At 49.6% G+C, this 21,605-nt stretch overlaps 1 protein-coding gene across 1 annotated transcript in view; it reads right to left on the reverse strand.

The window, feature by feature from the left end:
- LOC144161613 (sperm-specific sodium:proton exchanger-like) overlaps positions 1-21,605 on the reverse strand; it is an 87,178-nt gene that overhangs the window by 57,998 nt on the left and 7,575 nt on the right. The window contains exons 4-10 of the mRNA XM_077692250.1: positions 17,002-17,145; positions 15,691-15,856; positions 14,606-14,687; positions 12,646-12,944; positions 7,754-7,848; positions 4,535-4,595; positions 2,661-2,792 (exon numbers count right to left, since the gene is read on the reverse strand). Of these exons, the coding sequence (XP_077548376.1) occupies positions 2,661-2,792; positions 4,535-4,595; positions 7,754-7,848; positions 12,646-12,944; positions 14,606-14,687; positions 15,691-15,856; positions 17,002-17,145 (979 nt within the window). The remainder of the gene's footprint in view (positions 1-2,660; positions 2,793-4,534; positions 4,596-7,753; positions 7,849-12,645; positions 12,945-14,605; positions 14,688-15,690; positions 15,857-17,001; positions 17,146-21,605) is intronic.

Consider the following 21,605-nt stretch of genomic DNA (forward strand, 5'->3'; position numbering starts at 1 on the left):
ACGGGTGTGCTGCCATGATTCTGTCGCTTGGCAATGGAGCAAACGGTGCGGTTTGGGCAGTCAGCCTCCGGCGTCTGCACGTCAGACATTGGGCCAGCACCCTTTTGACGGTTTGCCGTCCCTTCACAATCCAGAACTGTTCTCGCGTTTCCGTCAGCGTGGCTTCGACTCCACCATGAAGAGTGCGGTGATGGGCTGCCAAAACGATCAGTTAGGTAAACTTGTGCCGCGCAGGTAGCAGAATCGGGTGCTTGACGTCTATGCTCGGATTCAATTTGTGTAATCGGCCTCCTACGCGGAGCAGAACTTCGTCATCCATGAAGGGTGAAAGTCAAAGCACCGCTGATGTCGAAGGAACGGTATGACCGACTGACAGTGCGCGTACTCCAGTGCTGAATAACTCCAGCTGGACGTGCCGCGTCCAGTATATCGTTCAGCTTTCATTATCTCAGTTGCTATGAGGGGACCGCTTCCTGATGGTCCTCGCCGTCGGGCGTTTTGCAGAAAACGTAGCATCTTTGCCGTGACTTGCCGTGACTGCACTGGCCGACGCCGGGCGCTCCTCCCGAGGTGCACGCTCACGTACGCTCGGTAGATTTTTTTGCGAGCTTCCAATGGCGCAAACCCACGCGCAAGCCTGCTCGACGCTGCGCGCATGCTCACGTGCGCTCTTTTTTCTTGGTATTTTTTTTTGTAACGCTATACGGCGGACAGCTCTGTTGTTAATAAGCATGCTGAAAGCGCCCTCTTCAGCTTAGGCAACGCAACGCCGAAACTAGTTGAAGCGTACCGGCGCAGAAAAGGTTTGGGTTGAGGGGCAATCGGCAAGCACTGCCAGGTAATGAAAATTAAACTACCTCTGTCACTGAAAATAATAGTAAACAACCAATGCGTGCTGCCGATAATGACGTGTGAAACGGAAAAACTGGGCACCTTACTAATAAACTGGAAAGCGAACTTAAGTCGGCCCAGGAGGCGAAGGATGATAGGTGTAACGCTCAGAGACCGGAAACGAGCCTCCTGGATCAAGGAGGAAACTCGAGTAGATGATATTAGAGTTCAAAATAAGCAGAAGAAATGGACTTGGGCTGGCAACATTGTTAGGCCGGTGGAACAACAGGTTACAGGGTGGATGCCGAGAGACGGGGCGAGATGAACGGGAAGGCCATTACAAATAGATGGAGGGACGAAATAAGGGAATTCGGAGGCAAGGAATGGACTCGACCAGCAAATGGCAGGAGCAGGATGGAGGCCAGTAGGGGAGGCCTTCGTCCTGCAGTGAACCTTAATAGGAGTATGATGATGATTATGATTATGATGATGATGATGATGACGGTGACGATGATGACACTGAGAACAAATCACACTTATCCTGCAAGATAGACACCTCATCATCTGTTCTTCGAATGGCAAAACTGTGCCTTGCGACGCATCGAAAAGTTAACCAAACAACTTCGCTCACAAAAGAAGTAGTTAATTACAAACACAGTTGCGGTCCCTGAGATGTAGAGCTGCTCAGAACGACGATGGCGGTTTTGATCTTGGCCTTGACAACTGTTTCTTCGTCATTCAAGGGTCCAACCAACGAACCAACCAACAGTTTCTTTCTGGAGGGAATAAACAAATCTGCCAATGTTTCGAAAGTTGGGCACACATTTATGATCTTAGGCCATCTACTACGTGCACTTTATATCACAGCGGCAGCTTCGGCACCCAAGACCCTGCATTTTTTTTTTCAAAATACAAATATATTGACCCTTGCTAAAACTGTATTTTTTGCACAAATGAAAAAAGAAATCATTTGGCTTGGCGGTGATCGCAATACACAAAATGACTCCGACACTTGTGCGTGTAAACTGTTCATTACGTGCACCTGATCGCCTTTTCGGACAAACAATACGGATTGGGCATTGCCGCAAATTAACATTAATTTGCAGAGGAAACAATTTATCCCCATTTTGCCCTTGGACATAAACGAAAAGTGCAGGAAGAGGGGCGTGCACTATTTTATTGTTGAAATTAACCACGTAAAGTTATCAGAGCTGCCCTCTTAGGGGTCGTGCCTTTTCAATAGGGCTTTGACACAGCGGTACTAGCCCATTTGTTACCTGGGAAATTTCGGTGACACTGATAATTACTTTTGGTTGCATCAACATTTCTTGTTACGGATTGGCATACTGCGTGCACGTTTTAGGGGCCAAGCCCCACAGGTGCTTGGGATGTCGGCGCCGCATGTCGTCGTCTCATATCGTCGTCTCATGTAGTCACGGACTAAAATACCGGGACACTCGTTGACGCCTCTCGCTAGAACGTAACGCGTACTAAAAGAACACATCGTCACACTCGTTTTCCAACGCCTCGTGCAAGAACGCTTCGTGCTTCAAGCAAAGCTGCATACGTCTATACTCCCCAACGGTTTCATCTCCCTGGGCAAAAACGCCAGTGCGCCGAGAATACACTTTTACACTGCATGCTTCGCCCGTCCCAAGGTTTCACGTTAGTGGAGATGGCCGGGGATTTTTTTCCCTATCATCGAATGATAACATGGATACGATGAATCATGTCACCCAGTTTATTTTGAAGGGAAATATCTAGATGTGTGCCTGCGAAATCAGCGACACATTTGTACAAATTTTAAGAACACCGTGAGTCAGGCTTGCCTGCGAGATGGAGTTCGAGAGCAGGTCCAGCTCTACCATAGAAGTTTCGGTCTCGTCCAGGCGGGTGCTAACGCGGCCAGAGCTGCGACGCTCTATCACCTCGCTGCCCGCAAACTTCTGCAGGATATTTTTCTGAAGAAAAAAAAACAAGAAAATAACGCATAAAAATTGAAGTTCTTTTGGTGCGGAAGCACACTTGTCTTGATAGAACACAGCAGACACTAGTGGCCGTTAGAGTAATGTGGAATGTGACAAACGTCAGTGATTACGCGGCCCGTTGTTTTGAACTTAGCGATCAGTTGCCGATCGTTCTGGTGATTGTCGTAACGGCTTTGAATGTAACTGACAAAGTAAGTTGGCGAAACGTTTGAAATCCCTGGTCAAGCCGCCTCACTTTTATTTTTCACAGTATTGCTGCTCATTGCCAACATTGATCGCATTCGTGGCCGTCAAAGTATTCGGCACTTACAGTAGAGTGAACTCCCGTTAAGACGAACTCGGTTAAGAGGAATTCTCGCCTATGCCGAACAACGCAGGAAAGGTTGTTTGGTAAATTTCCCTTAACACAATGCAAAAGAAATCCGCTTAATACGAGCAGCCTTGCACGTACTCTTCGGTTAAGGCGAACAACTTTCGGGGTGAATACCGCTGCTGGCGATTCTGGGTAGCGAACATGGCAGTCTCGGCGGGGTGCGGCGAGGCATTCACGCGACCAGAGGGAAAGAAAAGTTAAAGGAAACCGCTGTGCGAAGCGAATTCGCGCCGCGGTGGAGGGAAGGTAGCGATAAAAAAGGAGACACGCGGATAAAGCTACCACTTCCTCCGCCCTTCAACCCGCGCAGCCAGCGGCAAAGGAAAGAAAAATAAAGAGCTAGGGCGAATTTTGTGGCTGCTCTGCTCTGGAGGACAGAGGCGCAGAACTAGGAGGATGAAAAATGTAAAAAAAGAAGTGATGACGGAGACTTCCTGTTCGCGAACGTAGCAGCCCTCCTGACCAATGCCGTTTCTCAGCGGGATAATAGAGTTTTAGCAGTCCGTCCGTTCCGTCGCGTACGTTGTTACCGGGTTTACCGGGACCGGTGTGCGCCTGAGCGCGCGGAAGGGCGAGGAGGCGCGGACATGGCGAAGGCAGGCCCGCGGAACTAATCCCCCTACCGTGACGAATGCCCAAGTGCCCAGACGGGTCCCGGTCAACACGCTAGCTACATACGCGACAGAACGGACGGAAAACTCTCTATTGAGTGTTCGCATCGGTTCGCGTCACGAGCCGCACCGCGCCACCGCCGAGAAAGCGAGGAGTTTCTCTTCTGCGTTGTCTGTCTCTGCTGCGCTGTTGCTTGAGGTGGTAGCGGGTGTACGCTCTCTGTCGCCGCTTGGACAGGATAAACCCAGACAAGACCACTTGAAGACATTCTTCTATCAAGTGGCGCACTGAGATAAATGATCTTTTTGTCTTTTTGTCCATTGTAAGTCTGCTTTATTCACCATCTTAAAGCAAGATATGTTTGCAAGCACATGGGACTGTTGCCGATCCTTTTTTGGGAGGGCCTCTGATAAGACCAACTTCTGTAAGACGAACAAATTATCATGGTCCATTCGAGGTCGTCTTAACGGGAGTTCACTATAATTACATCAGCTACATCACAGGTGGTAGTTTAAAAGTCGTGGTTACGTACTAAATATTATATGAGCAAATGGTAGGCCACTGAGAGTGGTGTGGAATAGTGGCACCACTGCAACGCCCAGCGGATAGTCAAAGTTTTTAGTTAAAAAAAAACCTAGTCAGTCCCGCTGAGACCGGTGAGAAACAGATGCAAGCCCTGCATTTGCTTTTAAGCAGATTGCAAACAAAAATGACCACCGGTCATGCTTACCACCGAGTAGATCCAAGCAGGAACGGTTATGTACGGCGTCATCATGTCGATGTTCAGGTACCTGAAAGAAAGTCAAGCAGAGCGGGCTAGATGAGGATCACCGATTGGAAAATGCCTCGCAAGAGTGTGGTGCAGTGTTAATGCCATCAGGGATAGCGCAAGACTTCAATATAATCCGCTTGAGGCTGTGCGTGGCATCTTTAGTCCACAACACGTCAAATGGCTGGTATACGCGGATCCAGAAAATGTGTATATAGTGAAAATTACTTCACGGTGCCTTACCAAGGCTGGAACAATCACAAATTATTTCCCCACTGAGGGTTAACGCTTCTAACATCCCATGCTTGCGAAGCATTGCGTTTGGACTTTCCTGAGACAGCAAACGCAGTAAAGGAGGACTTAAGGGCTACCTTAAAGGGAAATGCCAGTGCACTTCAGGGGCATATTTATGTTCAAAACCCTGTATTCTGTTTGAAACAGTGCTAAACTATACACGTTTGTCTTATTAAAAATACCAAGTTGTGATCGAGAGCAGGACGTAATGCGTGCTATCCAGTCCCCCATCAGCCGCAAACGAACTGAAAATTACACTGCATTCCAACCAGCACACCGACTCGAAGTAAGCATACAGTGTGCTTTAATAGGTTGAAGCTAATTTTTTGCTCGCTACTGGCTGACAAGTAAATTCGAAAGGTCTGCCAGATTACATCTGCGAGTAATACCCTAGTTACACGGGCACACTTCACCATGGTTAAGCAAACCGCGGTTAGATAAAACCGCAGTTTGCTGCGTTACACGACAGACGAAACTGCAGTTATCCCGCTAACCGTGGTTAACGCAAACCGAGCTTGGCCACCTCAGTTCGGTCACGCTAACCGCAGTCGCCGCAGATGCAGTGTTTAAAATTGCACGAGTCGGTTCGGACGCAAGTGGCGGCGCACCAGCGAGGCGAAAAAAAAAAAAAAAGGCCGCGTATCTGCTCCTTACGTTGCAAATGTCGCCGAAAGACGATAGTCGACTGGCGCTTCTGCTCTCTTCTCTTCCCCGCTCACCTCTCATGCTGTTCTTTCCCGTCTCGTTCCTCCCAAGTTAACAGGCTAGAGGATTGCTCAAGTCAATTTTAATTTACCGCGTTCCACTGCTCCGGCCCGGGTGCCTCGATTTCAGCGCTGTCGTACCGCCGAGACGCGCGTGAATGGAGGCACCCTACTACAACATTTATAGAATCACGATGCCCTACTCCACGAGCGTTCCAAGCGGAACGCGAATCCCATCTAGTGAAAACTTTCGTTGCTATTACCGTTTGACCTTTTAAAGGAGGCCCAACGCGGCTGCGGAGGGAAGGGCGGTTTTCACTCACGGAGCACAGTGTAGACGGCGCGGCGAATTTACCCAGCGTAAGGTCCCTAACCCAGCGTTCCCCGGGCGCTCACGCCGGCGGACGCATCGGCACGACCCGGCTTTGTTGTCTTTTTAGCGACGGTTGTTTTGGGCTTGTTTTGGCGCAGCTTCGCGTGAATGGCGTGAATGGCTTCCTTCGCACGGCTTGATTAACTTGCTCGAAAGCCTTTCCTGGGTAACCCGGACACAAGCGAACCCGGACACGACGGAATTAGGTCGTCATACTGCAAAAGTACGTTAAAGACTGGTTTGCAGGGGGAGGGCGGGGGGACAAAATGTAGAGACCAAATACAGGCATCTGGCCGCTAGACAAACACTACCTTTTGCGCACTGCTTGCCACCTATGGGACTCCGTTTTCTAAATTGGGGAATTGCAATTCGGTTGTGTTTTAACAGGTATTACAAAAGGCGAAAGGACCAATTGGTTCTGACGAATAGTGATTATAAGAGTTCCCTCAGCTTTCGCGCAATTCTCAAACTTACTAAAAAACTACTTTAAATCGGTATAAATGGGAATTACTCAGCTCACATGCCGAATTGTTTCGGTGTCCGCGCTTGTGTCGCGTGGTGGTATAGCCCCTAGCTAGCACATCAGGATGGCCTGGTTCCGCTGTCTCACCCTTCGAATGACGCTCCTTGACGTTTTCTTTCTGCCGACGCACGTCCGGGCTACAGCGGCGGCGGCCGCCGCTCTGGCCCGGCCGTGGCCGACGCTTCTACTTTCGGGACGCCACCCCTGCGAATTCTACGTAACGGCACTCAGAATCTCTGGTTTCACTCTTTGTAGGGTCACGTGTATGAATTCAAGTGACGTAGAATTGGCAATTGTTGTGGGTGTCGTTTCCAGCTGCTTTCCAACCGTCTTCACAGCGTCGATTGGAGCCATTTTTTTTTTTTTGTAGCATGAGCTACACTGACCGAGGTTGAGCAATTTCGCGTGGCTCCGGCAGAGCCGTGCTGCGCACGCGCGAGGAGCACTGACGTCACACGGCGCACAGAACGCTGCTCGCTGCACGGCGTCTCTCACACACCCCAAGCGCCCAGCGTCTTCGCCAACCTCCGTTTCGCACGTGGCGTCCCGGTCCAATTGTTGATCATGCGAGGAGTGGCCGGGTGTGGAACCGATGGCTCGTGCGTCGCAGCAACACCGGCGTGCGCGTGTGTAACTAGCTTAGTCCTGGGGCGGTTGGTGGCGCTGCGCCGGAGCCGCTTAATAAATATACATGTGTCACATAATGCGTATGCCGTGAGTGTGTCATTGAAGCAGCAGTAAGCATGATAAGCTAAGCCTGGTCAACCAGGAAAACCAAGAATAACCAGCTACGTATATCCTGGCATACCCGAGCTAAGCCACTGCTAAATTTTAAACAAGGGGCAGCGTGAAGTCTCCCGGGAGTCTGGAGAAGAGGTAGAAATATTTGTTTCCTTTTGTTTATGCTGCTTCTCTTTGGTTTTTTATCGTGAGGTTAAAAATTTGTTAATTTAATTTTGTTGCACTCACAACAACGTGACTGGTGTCACCACATTCGGAATTTCGCGTGTCACAGCCAAAACCGCAGTTTGCGATAACCGCGGTTAAATTTTAGTAACCACGGTTAAACGTAACTGTGGCTACTCCCAAGGAAACGGTGACAAAGAAGGTATCACCTCTGCTCCTGAAAATGTAATTTGTAATTTAAGATTTTCCTCTTGACAGGACGAATGTGGGACCAATCTGATGCCACCTGAGGAAGACTTAAAAGCCTCCTGCGATGCTGTTCAGTAAAGGGTCAAATCACAGGTTTGATGAGACACGGGTGAGCTCAATAAGCGACTTACAGTTCTCTCTCAAGTGGGTACTGAAGAGCGGCCAATATGGTGGTCTTGGTCCGTTTGTGGATCATGCCATCTTCGTACTGCTTGTTGTAGCACACCTGTCAAAACACCAGATTGGACGCTCACTTTTTGCCCCACATCGCGTTGCAAAATGAGGCTTACGGGAAGTTGCCCGTTCGCGGGCATTTTTACGGACTTGCACATGATTCGAAAGTGGTGCTGGAGTGTATGTGTAAGTCTCTGTTGGGTAAAAGGGGTGACCAGTGCCCCAAGAAAAGCGGGGGTTGTTTGGGAAAGGGTGCAGAGCTCGCTCCTCTAAGCCCTGAATTCTTCGGGCTACGCCTCATTCTTTTGCGAACTTTCACGGGGAGAGTATACCGCCTCTTTGGCATGATGGGATGCATCGGCGTCGCCAACTCTTCATATGACGCCACATGTTGAGCGTGTCGGGGCTCGTAGTTGACGGAGGCCCCCACAGTCCCACAGGAGGTTTCAAATATCCTGCTTTTCTGTGGTATCCTTGCAGTGCGGGCAGAGGTACGGTAGGTCGATGAGAGCGGCAGAATCATTGCGTGCCGCCACTTTACGTAGGAGCGCCACTTGTGCAACACGTAAAAACACGGTAGAAATTTAACATCCTGCTAAGACATTTTTATGACACAGATATCGAGGCTATAGCAAGTTAAAAAGCCTGTTTTAGGGCGTCATACGCTGTATGGTTCTCACTTCTGTGGGTGTGCGACTGTCCGTTCAGCGCCATACAAGTTCATGGGGGCAGCCAGGCTTGCAGTTTAGCAAAACCTGCTTTTCTTTCATGTCTGTTAATTGAGGAGCTGTGAGTAAGGTGCAGGGAGGAGTGTACCCTTTCACTACTCCGCAATTTGACAGTCAACGGATGGGTGGGCTACAAGGTAGACATCACTAAGTGATGGCGTTGCCAATCAGTTTATGCTGTTCGTAATTAAAGAAAAAAAAATCGTGTGAGCCGTTATTAGTTTTGTGTGGTACGATTGGTGTTTTGACCCTAGTACTTGCAATTTTCTTTCAAAAAAGCGGGTGTCTCAAAGGTGAGCTGAGGTCTGAGATGTACTGCACAACAGTTGTAAAACGCGCCCCAATTATACGTCGAAACTACCTCGTCGGTAGCATCACATGGGTGGTATCCTGCATACCCCGCCGCCTTCACCCCTCCAAGCACTAGAAGTGGAATATACAAAATTCCCGCATGTGATGAACGCTATTGAGTGCACTGTACACCCCTTGCTGGTCGTACGCCGCCTCTATAAGGCCCTATTGCATGTACTAAACAGACTCCTCGAACTTAACGTTCATTGCTTGTGAGAGGGAGACGAAGAGATTGATAAAATAATAAAAAAGCCCTATTAGACAGGAACGGTGCGACTAAGACGCAGTAAAAAATGGCGCATGCAGCTAACACTAGTGGTGCAAGGTTGGAGAAACAGCAGAGCTTGTGGACTCTCTCCCATCGTCGGAGACCCCGCTGTTGCACCGCACATGTATTTCTGAACTTGCCACTGAAAGTTCTCCATGACTGGCATGCCCGAGTCGCTTTGTCCGCAGCCTTTCACATCTCCCCAAAGTGGACCGTGGTGGCACGTGCTAGCTATAGAAGCCGCGGCAACCGGTTAAGCATCACATAAAAATTACCGCGACAAACATGACGTCCATTATGTCGACGCAGCCGAATATCGGCGGCATGGTGCCTTCTCAATCGTCTCCAATTGCCCTTCCAATCAGGTACAGCGCAACTTCCCGACCATCCGCACCACCAACCCAGCCACAGCGGAAGAGGCGGCGGTAGCATTAGCGCTAACGCAAAAGCTGACCCCCTCCACAACCATCCCCGATTCTAAAACGGCGGTTCAAAATTTCGCCTGCGGCTTTATTTCGCCTCAGGCACTTAAAATTCTCCAACAAGCACCCCCAACGTCCCCTGTAGATCTAGGCTCTGGCGCAGGCTGGCCTGGAGGGGAATGAAGTTGCCCACAGTATGGCTCGAGAACTCACCATCCAAGCCGGGCCCAGCTGGTTCCCCTACCATGGCGCCAGATCCGCTAGAGACCGGATGATACAATGAAATTACCACCCATTACCGCCTCTCTCGCCGTGTCTACCCCCCGGCACACACAAAACTCACCATCCATCAAGAACACACATGGGGTCTTTTGCAAACAAACGCATTTCCCAATCCCGCTAAATTACACCTAATTCAGCCAGCCGTATACCTTTCACCTCACTGTACTCCCTGCCTCGGCACCCGTCAGCACCTTATGTGGGGATGCCCGAGAGACCCCTATCCAGAAATAACCACGAGTGAGCAGTCGGAGGAGGCGTTGCGCTTCCCAGAACAAGAGGCTCAAGCTTTAATGGTCGCCCGCGCGGCCGCGGTCGCTGCCAAGACGGCGGCCACCATCGTCAACTGACTGTGCTCAGAAATAAATGTGTTCCGTTTTCTTCTTCGCGATCTCAGCCTCTATAGCGCGAACTCGGCGTCTGCGCTCCCCACTAAAGGCGCGAATGCACGTGAACTGGCGAAAAGAACAGCGTGCGAGAGATCACGCCCCGGAGGCGATCGCACAAAAGCCGGTTTCATAACGGGAGAGGCCCGGGTTAGATTCCCACCACGAAAAATAACGGAACAAAGACAGGATAAAAACACAGGACAAGCGCTAAACAAGCGCTTGTTTTGTGTTTTATCAGCGAAACTGTTTGGCAAATTGTAATTTTTCGTATCCGCAGTTAAAAATACCAAGAAATTTCCGAGCGCGCGCATGTCAGCGCGGGCCTCGCGACGACCGCCCAGCGTTCCCTGCCCACGGTTGACAAGCCAAGCATATCCACTTAGGGAGATTCGACAAGATTGGCCAAAACACTCCAGCGTTCGCCGTAATCGCGGCAACACTTGCTCGGAACGAGAAATATACATCATAGCGTACGTACTTCCAAGGTGTATCCAATGATTATCCAATGACTATCACTTCCAAAAAAAATGGAAGCAGCTCCCATTTGGAGTAAAGGTCGGAGTAAAATGATGGAGTAAAGGTCGTTGCGGCAGCGGAGGAGGAGCAAATCGGCTGCAATCGTAAACTTAAACCTTCGCGATGATCGTGAAGGTTGCGTACAGCTTCGCTACCTTCAAGTCTTACGGGTAAGTGTGAACTTCCTTCTTTTTTTCGCCGTCTTTGTCCCGTTATTTTTGCGCGGTGGAGATGAACAATTGTACCAGCTGGCCCGGGTTTCTAATGGCGTATTCGGTTGGCCGCTCCGGTCCTCTGGCTCTGAGTTTCCAGACTCCAAGGCTGCTCGCTATCATATCGCGAGAGGCAGCGTACCAACCGAATGCATCGGCGACCTCGGAGCAGCTAAGGGAGCAGCGCGCCTGTAGCGCCACCGTGCAGATAGCGCGGGAAGCCGCGGGTAAACCACGGCGTTTCGTGTCACGTGACCCGTCCACCCTGCCAGATCGCGCCACGCTTTCACTCCGAAGTCAGAGCGGTCAGGAGCACTCCGAGTCGGAGGCTGACGCTCCGAAAGAACCAACCGAAGGTAGTTCGAGCGCTCTAATTCTACCAACCGAAGGCGCGGCCGCGTTTCAGAGCACTCTAAAGCGCTCGTAAACGCCCAACCGAATACGCCATAAGTTACTTTAGCCGTGGACAGCCAGGGTGCACTGGTACTTCTCCAACTCCCTTGAGATCGAGGCACCTACAAGTTCCCTAGAAGTTGTTCACAAACTGCGTGGACTTTATAGATGCACTACTATCTAGTTCCCACCCATTGCTGCACCACGCACAAAATACTTGCTCCACATGCGTGTGGAAGTAAATATATATCCACCCGTGGACCTTCCGTAGCTCCGAAAGGCTCTACAAGCCTGCATGCCTTCTTGCAACAAGCCCCTACATGACTTGTTGCAGGTGAACTGATCTCTTGAGGTGTCCATTAGGCCCGTTAGCGTGGGTTACCACGATGTCGTTTTCGGGAGTGTTGGGTTGAACAGGGGATGAGTTGCAAACCTGATGCGAAACTGTTGTATTCGAAAAAAGAAAAATAAGAAACTGACAATGATGGAATAATATCATGGAATTTCTGAACAATACGGTAATTCACCTTGCGCTCACACAGATGTGAAGTGCGAACTTACGCAGAATAAAATCTGGTGCTAGTTGGCACATTACGGCAATGAATAACGGCGCAAAAGAGGCGGACACAAAAAGAAGAAAACTCCCACCTACCCTCGCGGGAACCCCTGTGTAGATGCGACGCATAGGGGGTTCACGTTGCAGCGTTGGACAGCTGAGGAACCGCGCTGGAACGATGGAGCGGAGCGGCGCAGGCACCGCGTTTTATAGCGCGCATAACGGTGAAGGGACGCGCCGGCGCCAGCGCGTCTGCCGCGGCTATGATGCAACACAATCCAATATAATCCACTTTAATCCAATCCAAGCCAAGCCAAGCCATGCCAAGCCAATCGAATCCAATCAAATGCCCCTCGCGAGAGAGTGTTCGCTATCGCAGAGGAGAGGGGGTGAGCGGCGGAGAGCGCAGCTGGCGCGGCGAGGAGAATGGGGAAGGGGCGGACGCCGACAATGCCGACAACACTGGATGGATGCAGGGACAAGGCGAGTGAATGAGATGCGTTCGCATCTAAAAATTGGGCGGGCGCCATGTGTAAATTCTTTTTACGTCCACCTCTTTTGCGTCGTTATTCATTGTCGCTGGAAGTAAACTTGCATATCTACTCCTGTTCCCCCTCGCCCCCCTCCCTTCGGGCGTCGATGTTTCCTCCATCGGGGGAACTTCAGTCGATTTGTGCCAGATAGCGCACTAGTAGCACAACGTGTCGACAATGCTGCAGCTGCCCGCACACGCACCTTCTGCAGGCGCAATATGTTCTTGTTGGCGTTGTGCTTGGCGTCGGCCGCGGTGTCGTCCCGGCGCTGCAGCGAGAATCGCGGCATGAGCGCCGTGGTGCGGTCGGCGGCGGCTTCCGAGGCGGCGATCTCGGCGTACGGGTTCTCGATGTACGTGTGCACCTGCACCCACTTCCAGTCGGCGCCGCTGAAGTTCTTCTCGCGCCGCTGCGTGCTGGTCGACTCCTTGGCCGTCTTGCGCAGCGCCGTGACCACCATGTTCATGTTGGCCTTCTCCGCCTCGGACATCTGCACCAGGCCTGCGATCGACAGGGTTCAGGAAGTGGCCGCCTGTGGTAGATCACTGATCCCCATATTACAGCCATCGTCGCAACCGAAAAAACGCAGGAAGTATTGAAAAACTTTCAAATTTGTGTTAACTGCGGGTTAGCATTCTCGTGACACGATCGATTGCAACCGCCCAGCGATGTTTCTTGGCGCTGGCTCTGCAGGTCGGCCGCCGCCAATCGACTCTGTGACGTCAGAGAGGAATGGCCACGAGGTGGCTGCGGAGTGGCCAATGCTTCACGTGTTTAAACATATCGATTAAATTTTCGACGTTTGCGATAAAATTGATATCGTTATTATCAGAACGGTAGGACGTTTGGCCTTAGGCGCGCATGGAAAAACAACTAACGAAGCAGTTCAGGGAGATATGGGCTGGGCTTCGTTTGAAGTTAGAGAAGCTCAGAGTAAAATATGCTTTGAGATGAGGTTGAGGGCAATGGATCAACGAAGGTGGGCAGCTAAGGTTTTTAGGTACCTATACTTGAAAAGCGTGGACACGCAGTGGTTAAGAAAGACTAGAAGGCTAACGATGAAATACGGAAAGAACAGTGGGGAATCCAAAACAGCCAAGGTAACCAAAAAAGAGGCAAGGCAGATTGAAATGAATAAATGGAGGAAAAAATGGAAGCTAAAACGTCGTTAGAGATGTACAGGGCTGAGAAGGTGAACATCAGAAAGGAAAATTTCTACAATAATTTCCAGGGCAGTGCTTTGCTTTTTGAGGCTAGAGCAGGTTGCCTGCGAACTAAGAGTTTTGTGAGGAAGTATTCACAAAATGATGGGGTATGTGTGGTCTGCGGAAAAGAAACAGAAACTATGCGGCACATAGTGTTGGAATGTGAGGGTATCCATCCAAATCTGCATGAAGGGAATATTGGGCTTTCAGAAGCCCTAGGATTTAAGGGTATCAGAGAGGAAGTTAACTTCAAGGCTGTCGAGGGGACGAAAAGAAGTTTAGAATGCTGGTGGACGAAAAGCTGAGAGGGGAATATTGCCTAGGACAGTTACCACCTGTAACAGGCAAAAGAAAGTATTTCGGGCCTAATAAGCTTTAGTGCCTGCCCTAAGCAGCGCTAGTATTAAACGAAGAGTGTAAAACATAATTATATTAGTCCTTTTTGGTAAGATGACATGTCATCACCCCGCTTCAAAGGGTAAACCAATAGGAATCATCATCACCATCAGCAGAATAAATTGCCCTTTTTAATGAACCGAACCTGTATTTTGTCTTCATTTCTTCTTTAACTGTGGGAGGGCTCGTTAGTGCGCGAAAATTCAGCACCTGGAATACTTTGCTGATGGTGTCTGCTATTCACTTCGATCTCGCACGATGCCGAAGCTGTGCAAAAAGGCCTAACGCGTGTGACCCTTGCACAAAACGAGCACAATTCAAGTGCATGCTAGCTGGACTGGAACGCTACTTGCGCAAAGCTTACAAGCCGAAGTTTACTCTTTATTAGGGCAAACAATTGTTGGCAATGCTGGCAGCAAGGTAAATGTTTTGTAAAGTGCCACTTTTTTAAATAGAAAACAGGCATATTGGCTAATTTATAACTTCAATGAGGACCTGATCGATTTTATTAAATAAAATCCGTCACTTTTTTCACGTGCAGCGTGGCAGGATCCCACTTACCGAGTGCCCTCATAACCCTCGGCAGCGAAAGCGTATTAATGGACTGCAACAAGAACACCAGGCCCAGCCGAATGGCGTCTTCCTGCAAGGGTTAATGGAAACGATTAACGCCATCGAGACGCGTCCTTGTTTTATCTGGAGGGAGGGCGTCAGTGCATCATTGGCCATCTGAGACAGTCATTCACACGATTGCAGCATTGAAAAGCGCAGCAAATATCCACATATGCAAGGGTGTTGTCTATTTTCTTTCATGTGTCCTCAGGTCAGCAGGTTTGACTTTTCAACACAAGGATCTCAGTGTGTTGGATGCCAGCATAATAGATCACGTGCCGTCTTGCTCTTTTAATACTGTGAGACCCATTGAACACTTGCCGAAAAGTAAGTAATTCAGCTTTTTGTTAGCAGCACACTAGGCGAAGTGAGGGCTGGTGAAATGAAAGAACTTCCGGAAAACGTGAAATTGCTGAAGCCCTTTTTTGGTAATTGTCTTGCCGGCTATTATAGTCACTGCCGCCTGTTAAAAATTTCTGCAGTGATATTGTATCTGAACAAGCCTCGCAAAGTAATACGAATGGTAAAAAAAAATCGTTTCAAATTAGAGCTTGTACATTCAAAGCCGAAATGCATTTGGGTTATTCGCAGAACCTGAGGATGCGTCCCTGAGTATATCAGCATGACCGAGACAAGCGCGCTATTTTGTTACTTCCCGAGCCGAAGTGTTGTGTGTTAGCGCCATCAGTGTCCAGTTCGCGAATTTCTTTTGAGGCTATAACTCCATGCATGCAGCCACCCTAACGACTTTGTGGCAAAATCGTACTGCTGAGTGCAAAGTCGCGAGTTCACATATCTGCAGTGGGTGCTGTTTTCTCTGCTAGAGTCGAGGAACAAAAGGAAAACCCGTCTTCATGTGGTTTCGCCTCCTGTTAAAAAGCGTCGGCTTGCCTAGATCATTCTGTGGCACTTCAGTGAGCTTTACCTCATAGCCCCCCCCCCCCCCCCCCCCCACTCCCCACATCGGAGGGCGAGTCTGAACAGCATTGGAATTTTGGCTTGGCTTGGCTTTCAGCATGCTGTGCAGTGTATACCCTGAGCGCTACGCTGACGTTGATGCTGGAGATCCACGAGGAGAGAGAGAAGCCCATGATGACGGCGCTCTTGAAGTTGACCCAAATGATAACCGCACACTGGCGCCAGTTGAGCTCGTAGCCCGTCGAGCACAGTATCGGATAAAGCACCACCACCATCAGGCCCCTGGAATAAAGGAGGGGAGGAAAAAGGCGCACGAGCCTTGACGCTTGTCGCATTGCCGTACGCAAGAGGACACGCTGCTGTGGCATTTAGTATCAGTAAACGTCTTGAGATAGGAGGCTTTTTTTTTAAGAAATGCGAAGGTATCGACCAAAGAAGCAAAACAGCTCCTACATGCGAGCCTCGATCGAAAGAAATCTAATGATTCCAAAATGAAGCTTAGTCAAAATAAGCTCTTGTTCACAATGCAGCTAACCATCAGCACTAACCAACAGTAACTTTTAATGGGTGGGATCAAATGCCGGTGTGGATGAAAAGTTGCCATGGGAAATGCTTTGCGCTCACCTGTCGACATAGTTGGATGTTTTACCATTATTTGCCAGTGCCCAGCCATTCGCATGAGCTATAGCGTTTCCCACAATTTTTGCCGCTGTACGTTACACGCGCAAAAAATATTAAACAAGAAAATTTCTGCAAGTGTTCAGTTCTTCGTATTATGAAGAAACTTCCAGTGGTGTGTACGTGCCTTTTTCTGGGTTTTTTTTTTCACTGTTTTTTTTACTGTTTACAGAGCTCCTGGACTTGCAACAACTGCTAGCTGTATTACGAAACTACTAACGAACTAAATTTTTAGCGAGTTGAAATATCGTTTTAGCAAATAAATCGAAACGAAAAATGAACCAGCCATTCTCTTTTTTTTTGTCGCAGATACGGTAAGTGAGATGTTATAGTATACATGGTACACTGATATGACGTGCTTTAAAATTGGTCGCCGGGTATGTAAAGGAAGTTTTGCTAGCAAGCAGTAAATTGTACAAAGCGAGAGCACCTACAGTTGATGATTGAAAATCAGCGCGGAAAAAAACATCACAACAAAAGGACGAGAAGTAGACAATACAGCGCTGCACTCACAACTAGTTCAACTCGCCCAAATCACACTCCTTTTGTACAGTTCACCATTACAGACGAATTAGCGATCCACCATAGGCCACTATTATTCGCGGATGTTAAAAACGGCCGTACAGTGAGATATGAAACATGTAATTCAGATGTTTTCCTCTTATAAAAACTTCTCTCTTACTTAACACTCATCTAAAACGCCTTGGGTATACACGGACGTAGCGGACGCCAAGAGCAGGGAGACTGACCTGACGATGATCTTGGCCGCGTACGTGTGGCCTAAGAGGATGAGGTCGTCCGGGGCGAGGTACTCGACGGCGTCGCGACCAACTTTGAAGGCGGCCAGGAACACGATCACCGTGTTGTACGTGTATCGGATCAGCGTCCAGAACCTGCCCGTAGTAAGCGATGTGCCACCGTGTTACCTCTGTTTTTATCACAATATGGTGCAAACATTAGGCGCCATGTATTCCACCAATGCGTCTGTGTCATCTTAGCGGACAGGCGTCTGAACAGGCTGGACGGTCGAAGAGAAGGACGCTTGGCACCATCACCCGCGGACGCCGATAGGCTGTAAATAAATCCTTCTTGCAACAATATGATGTCTGCTGTGCTTGCACTAGAGTATACACCGGTAACGGTCTTAATAACGTCGCATCGTGGCGGCCGTCCTGACTAGACCGAGTCACTGTTAACAATAGTGACTCTGGCTAGTCAGTCAGCGGAGGCGGTTTGACCGGTTGGCTAAAATCAGTGGCTCAGTGGCTAAGGCGTTGCGCTGCTGAGCACGAAGTCGCGGGTTCGTTTCCCGGCCGCGGCGGCCGCTTTTCTGATGGAGGCGAAAAGCAAAAACGCCCGTGTGTGCGAGATTTCGGCGCACGTTAAAGATCCCCAGGTGGTCAAAATTAATCCGGAGCCCTCCACTACGGCGCGCCTCATCGCCTGCGTTGCGTCGGCGCGTTAAACCCCACAATCAATCAATCAATTGGCTAAAATCAACAGGACTGCGCCCATGCAGGACGGTCGCCATGATGCGACGCTAATAAGACCACTATGACCATGGTGAACGTATTAGATGCGTTCACATAGATTAGTTTAGTGGGTCGGCTAGTGCACACAGAACAGGTGTCAATGCATGCCGTCGCCAGAGATTAGCCAGGAAGCTAATTTAACCCCCAACTACCCCCGTCATCCTTCTCGGCGCGAGGGCTGTCAGTATCGAAAACAGACTTCTTCTGCTTGTCTTCGTCGATACAGGGAACTCATGAACCAGCTAAGCGAGAACCTTAATAACTGCCGCCGCTGTTTTTATGTGCAGCATCTGGCGTAGCGTCGGAACAACAAAACAAGCTTCGGTGCTCAGTGACGGTTGGCAGCCAGTTTCAACGTCGTCAAAATCGTCGATAGCTGCGCCATTTTTATAGCACATTTTCCGTGATCATTTTCCAACTTTTGATACCGAACAATAATAAGTCGTTGAAAACCGAATCCAGAACGTTTTAGTAAGCATACGGCATGAGTAGAAGGAAATGGCAACCGCAAGTAGATGCGACCCAATCACGTCGACATCCGTAGGACGACATACACAAAACAGGATCTTTAGAGTGGAGCAGCTGTTTCGAAAAGAGTTTGCATTCCCTTTACACGTACAATAAAACCCGCTTAACCCGGTTTTACAAAATGAATCTCCCCCTCCCCCTTCCCAAAAATAATTTTACGATCGGGAGGTTTGTGAGTGGAAAGGGCCAGGGCCACCAACTCTGCCTATCACCAAATACAGAGTATACTGATATACATACTTTATAATTCATTTTTGCTCGCAAGCTAAGCAATGAGCGTGCGTGGTGTTGTGTATTGTGAATAGGATCAATAGGATCAATAGGAGTTTATTGGCATAACTTCCATACAGCTGAGAGCCGGAGGCAGCCGAAAGGCAGGAGCCCATACACCAGAGTACTGGCTGCCTCCTCAGCTGTATGTTAACAATATATAGGACATGTGAAAACGTGGCCGCTATGTTTGGCGGCACAGGAAAGACAGCTACAAACATGTGACGTGTGGCCGCTCCACCTGGCGGCTATGAAGTGTTTTAGAGTTGTTTTCATACGCATGTAGTCAGTTGGTGTTTGCCGGTCAGGAATGTGGCCTGTTTAAAATAAACGTTGTGTTCCTCAACCCACAATATGTAACTGATGTCTTCTATCCCAGCGACGATCAGGGAATCTGCAATGCCCTGAAGAAAAGCAAAAATGATCAAAACAATCGGGAGGTCCTGGAGAAGGCAAGCCCTGGAGAAGAAATCCCTGGAAAAGGCAAGCGTTGAAGGGGGCGGCATGAAGTTAGATGGGCAGATGAGATCAAGAAGTTTGCAGGGATAAATTAATCGCAGTTAACTGAGGACCGGGGTAATTGAAGATTAATGGGAGAGGCCTTTGCCCTGCAGTGGGCGTAGATAGGTTGGTGATGATGATGACGATGATTCTCCGGTCTGCGCATTCCACAGGAGGGACGTTATAGCCGCGGCAGATGCACTGGCGCCGGCACGTGCCCAGCTGTGCGCCTCCGTTGCGCAGCAGCCCAGTCTGACGATGCGCCGTAGCCACTTGATAGCCGTTTCGCGTTGCTCCTGGAGAGCCGTGCTGCGCATGCGCGAGGAGCAGTAACTGGACTGGACTTTACCGGACTGGACTGGATTGTACAGGAGTGGACGGGATTGAATTGGATTGGATTAAAATCGTCTCTGTAGCGAAGCTGTACGTGTAGCGAAGCTGTACGTAAGATTGCAGCTGATTTGCTTCTTCTTCTCTGCCGCAACGACCTTTGCTCTATAATTGTTGTTACAAGTGTGAGCTTCATTTTTTTTTTTTTGAAGTTATAATCATTGCACATCACCTTGGAGGGGTGTAGGCTATGACGGGTGTGTCTCGTTCCGAGCAAGTGTTAAGTATGATTACAGTGAACGCTGGAATCTTCCTCGTTCCGATCGCGTTGTCATGGCAAACGCTAGTTTTTTTTTCTTTTTGCCAATCTTGACCAATCTTCCTTAGTGGGTACGCTTGGCTTGACAAACGTGCGGCGGGGACGCTGGGTGGTCGCCGCGAAGCGCGCACACACGAGCGCTCGCTATTTTATTTTATTTTTTTTACTGCCGGGCGGTCGCCATGAGGAACGCGCTCACGTGCGAGCGCTAATGGGCGCTCAGCATTCTCTTGATATTTTTAACTGCGGAAACGAAAAATAACGATTGGTGTTAAGTTCGGGCTCCGCATGTAATTAATGAAGGCCGCCGGTGGCCCATGCATTGGCGTCGCCTCCGCTGGTAGCTACGATCCTGTGTCCCTTTCATGTATCCGCACGGACGCCAAGTTCGGAGCCGCGGAGAGCGTGTTTTGTGCCCGTCCTTTTGTGTGTCAAAAGACGGGGGTGATTAGCCTGAGTACCTCTGTCGCGTTGAAGGTGGCTGGGTCATTCGGCATGGCAAGCTGACGGGAAGCTGAATGATGGTGCGTATCTTAGTGTCGAATGGGCGCGCGGTGTAAGTTTTTGAGAATTTGCGAATCCGGCGCCGCGCGCTCTTCGTCGACGGGTCGTTCGCCTCGACGATGGTCGCCTGGGCTGGCAGCGTCTCTTCCCGTGGGCTGTTCAGGTGGGCGGCGGCGCCCTGGGAGGGGATTAGCAACGACTCCCTCTTTGTCCCGGCGCGCGCGCGGACGAGGACGCGGGAAGAGGTTAGCCGCGCGAAGACCACTCCAAGCCGTCGGCTTGGCTTTTGAGCTGAACGTAATGATGGGTCCACTTTAGGCCGCAGATGTCCTGTATTTGCTGGTCGGGTGCAACAGCGTGCGTGGGAAACGCACTATGAGTGCATAAGAGAGAGGGTTGGGTCACGTGACCGCAGGTGGGGACACATGTGTGATTGGTTGGTTCCTGTGGCCAATCAATGGGTTTCTATTAATTGTTTAAAGGGTTTTTATCTTTCTTTTTGTTATCAAAACCGGAGTGTTGGGTTTTCTCGAGGGTCGGTCGAGAGGGGATCTAGTTCAGTATAGATCTCGGCCGAACAGGCTGCTGCTGTCAGAGTGACAATGTAACCGGCACTCTGACCTGATGTAAACTTGGAGTAATGTAAATAGTGTAAATAAACCTAATATCCAGCAAGGAAGGCAGTCCTCATCCCTCACCCGCTCCAAGCATCGGTCGTCGGTCATCGGAGCGAGTCGAGATCGTCCTCTCGGCTCGCGCATCAAAAGAACATCACTATTTCGTCTCCATCAGTTCGCCAAGAAGATGGAGAGGCGAAATTTAAGTATTGGTTTAAAAGCTTCACTGTTAAATCAATTAAAAAGATGAACTATAAAAAGACCCAAGTGAAAATAAAAAAAATTCCTACACGGTGTGATCGAACTTAACTGGACCTTCGGGTTGTTTATATTTTTGGTTTATCGTCGCCGTGAAAGTTTGATTGATTGTAGGTGAAAAGCAAAAACGCCCGTGTGTTCGAGAATTCGGTGCACGTTAAAGATCCCCAGGTGGTCAAAATTAATCTGGAGCCCTCCACTACGGCGCGCCTCATCACCTGCGTTGCGTCGGCGCGTTGAATCCCCTACAATTAATCAAGCTTTAACGGCGACGATAAACCAAAAGCTAAAGTTGCCTAAGCGTAGTGCGTCATCCGTGACAGAAATATGAATACAGGTGTTCTTTTTTTTAACTTCTATCGGAGTTGGTTCTTTAGTTGCAATCGGAGTTGGTGGCCTCGTCCGTTTCCTCCCTGGAGCTTCAAAGTATCCAAAGGAGTCCTGGCCTTAATTGCGTACACCGAAGTGTCATTAGCGCTCTAGTTTCAATTAGC

Source organism: Haemaphysalis longicornis, unplaced genomic scaffold (genome assembly GCF_048455015.1).
Source record: "Haemaphysalis longicornis isolate Haplotype H1 unplaced genomic scaffold, Haemaphysalis longicornis Haplotype H1 scaffold_12, whole genome shotgun sequence".
Classification (NCBI taxonomy): domain Eukaryota; kingdom Metazoa; phylum Arthropoda; class Arachnida; order Ixodida; family Ixodidae; genus Haemaphysalis; species Haemaphysalis longicornis.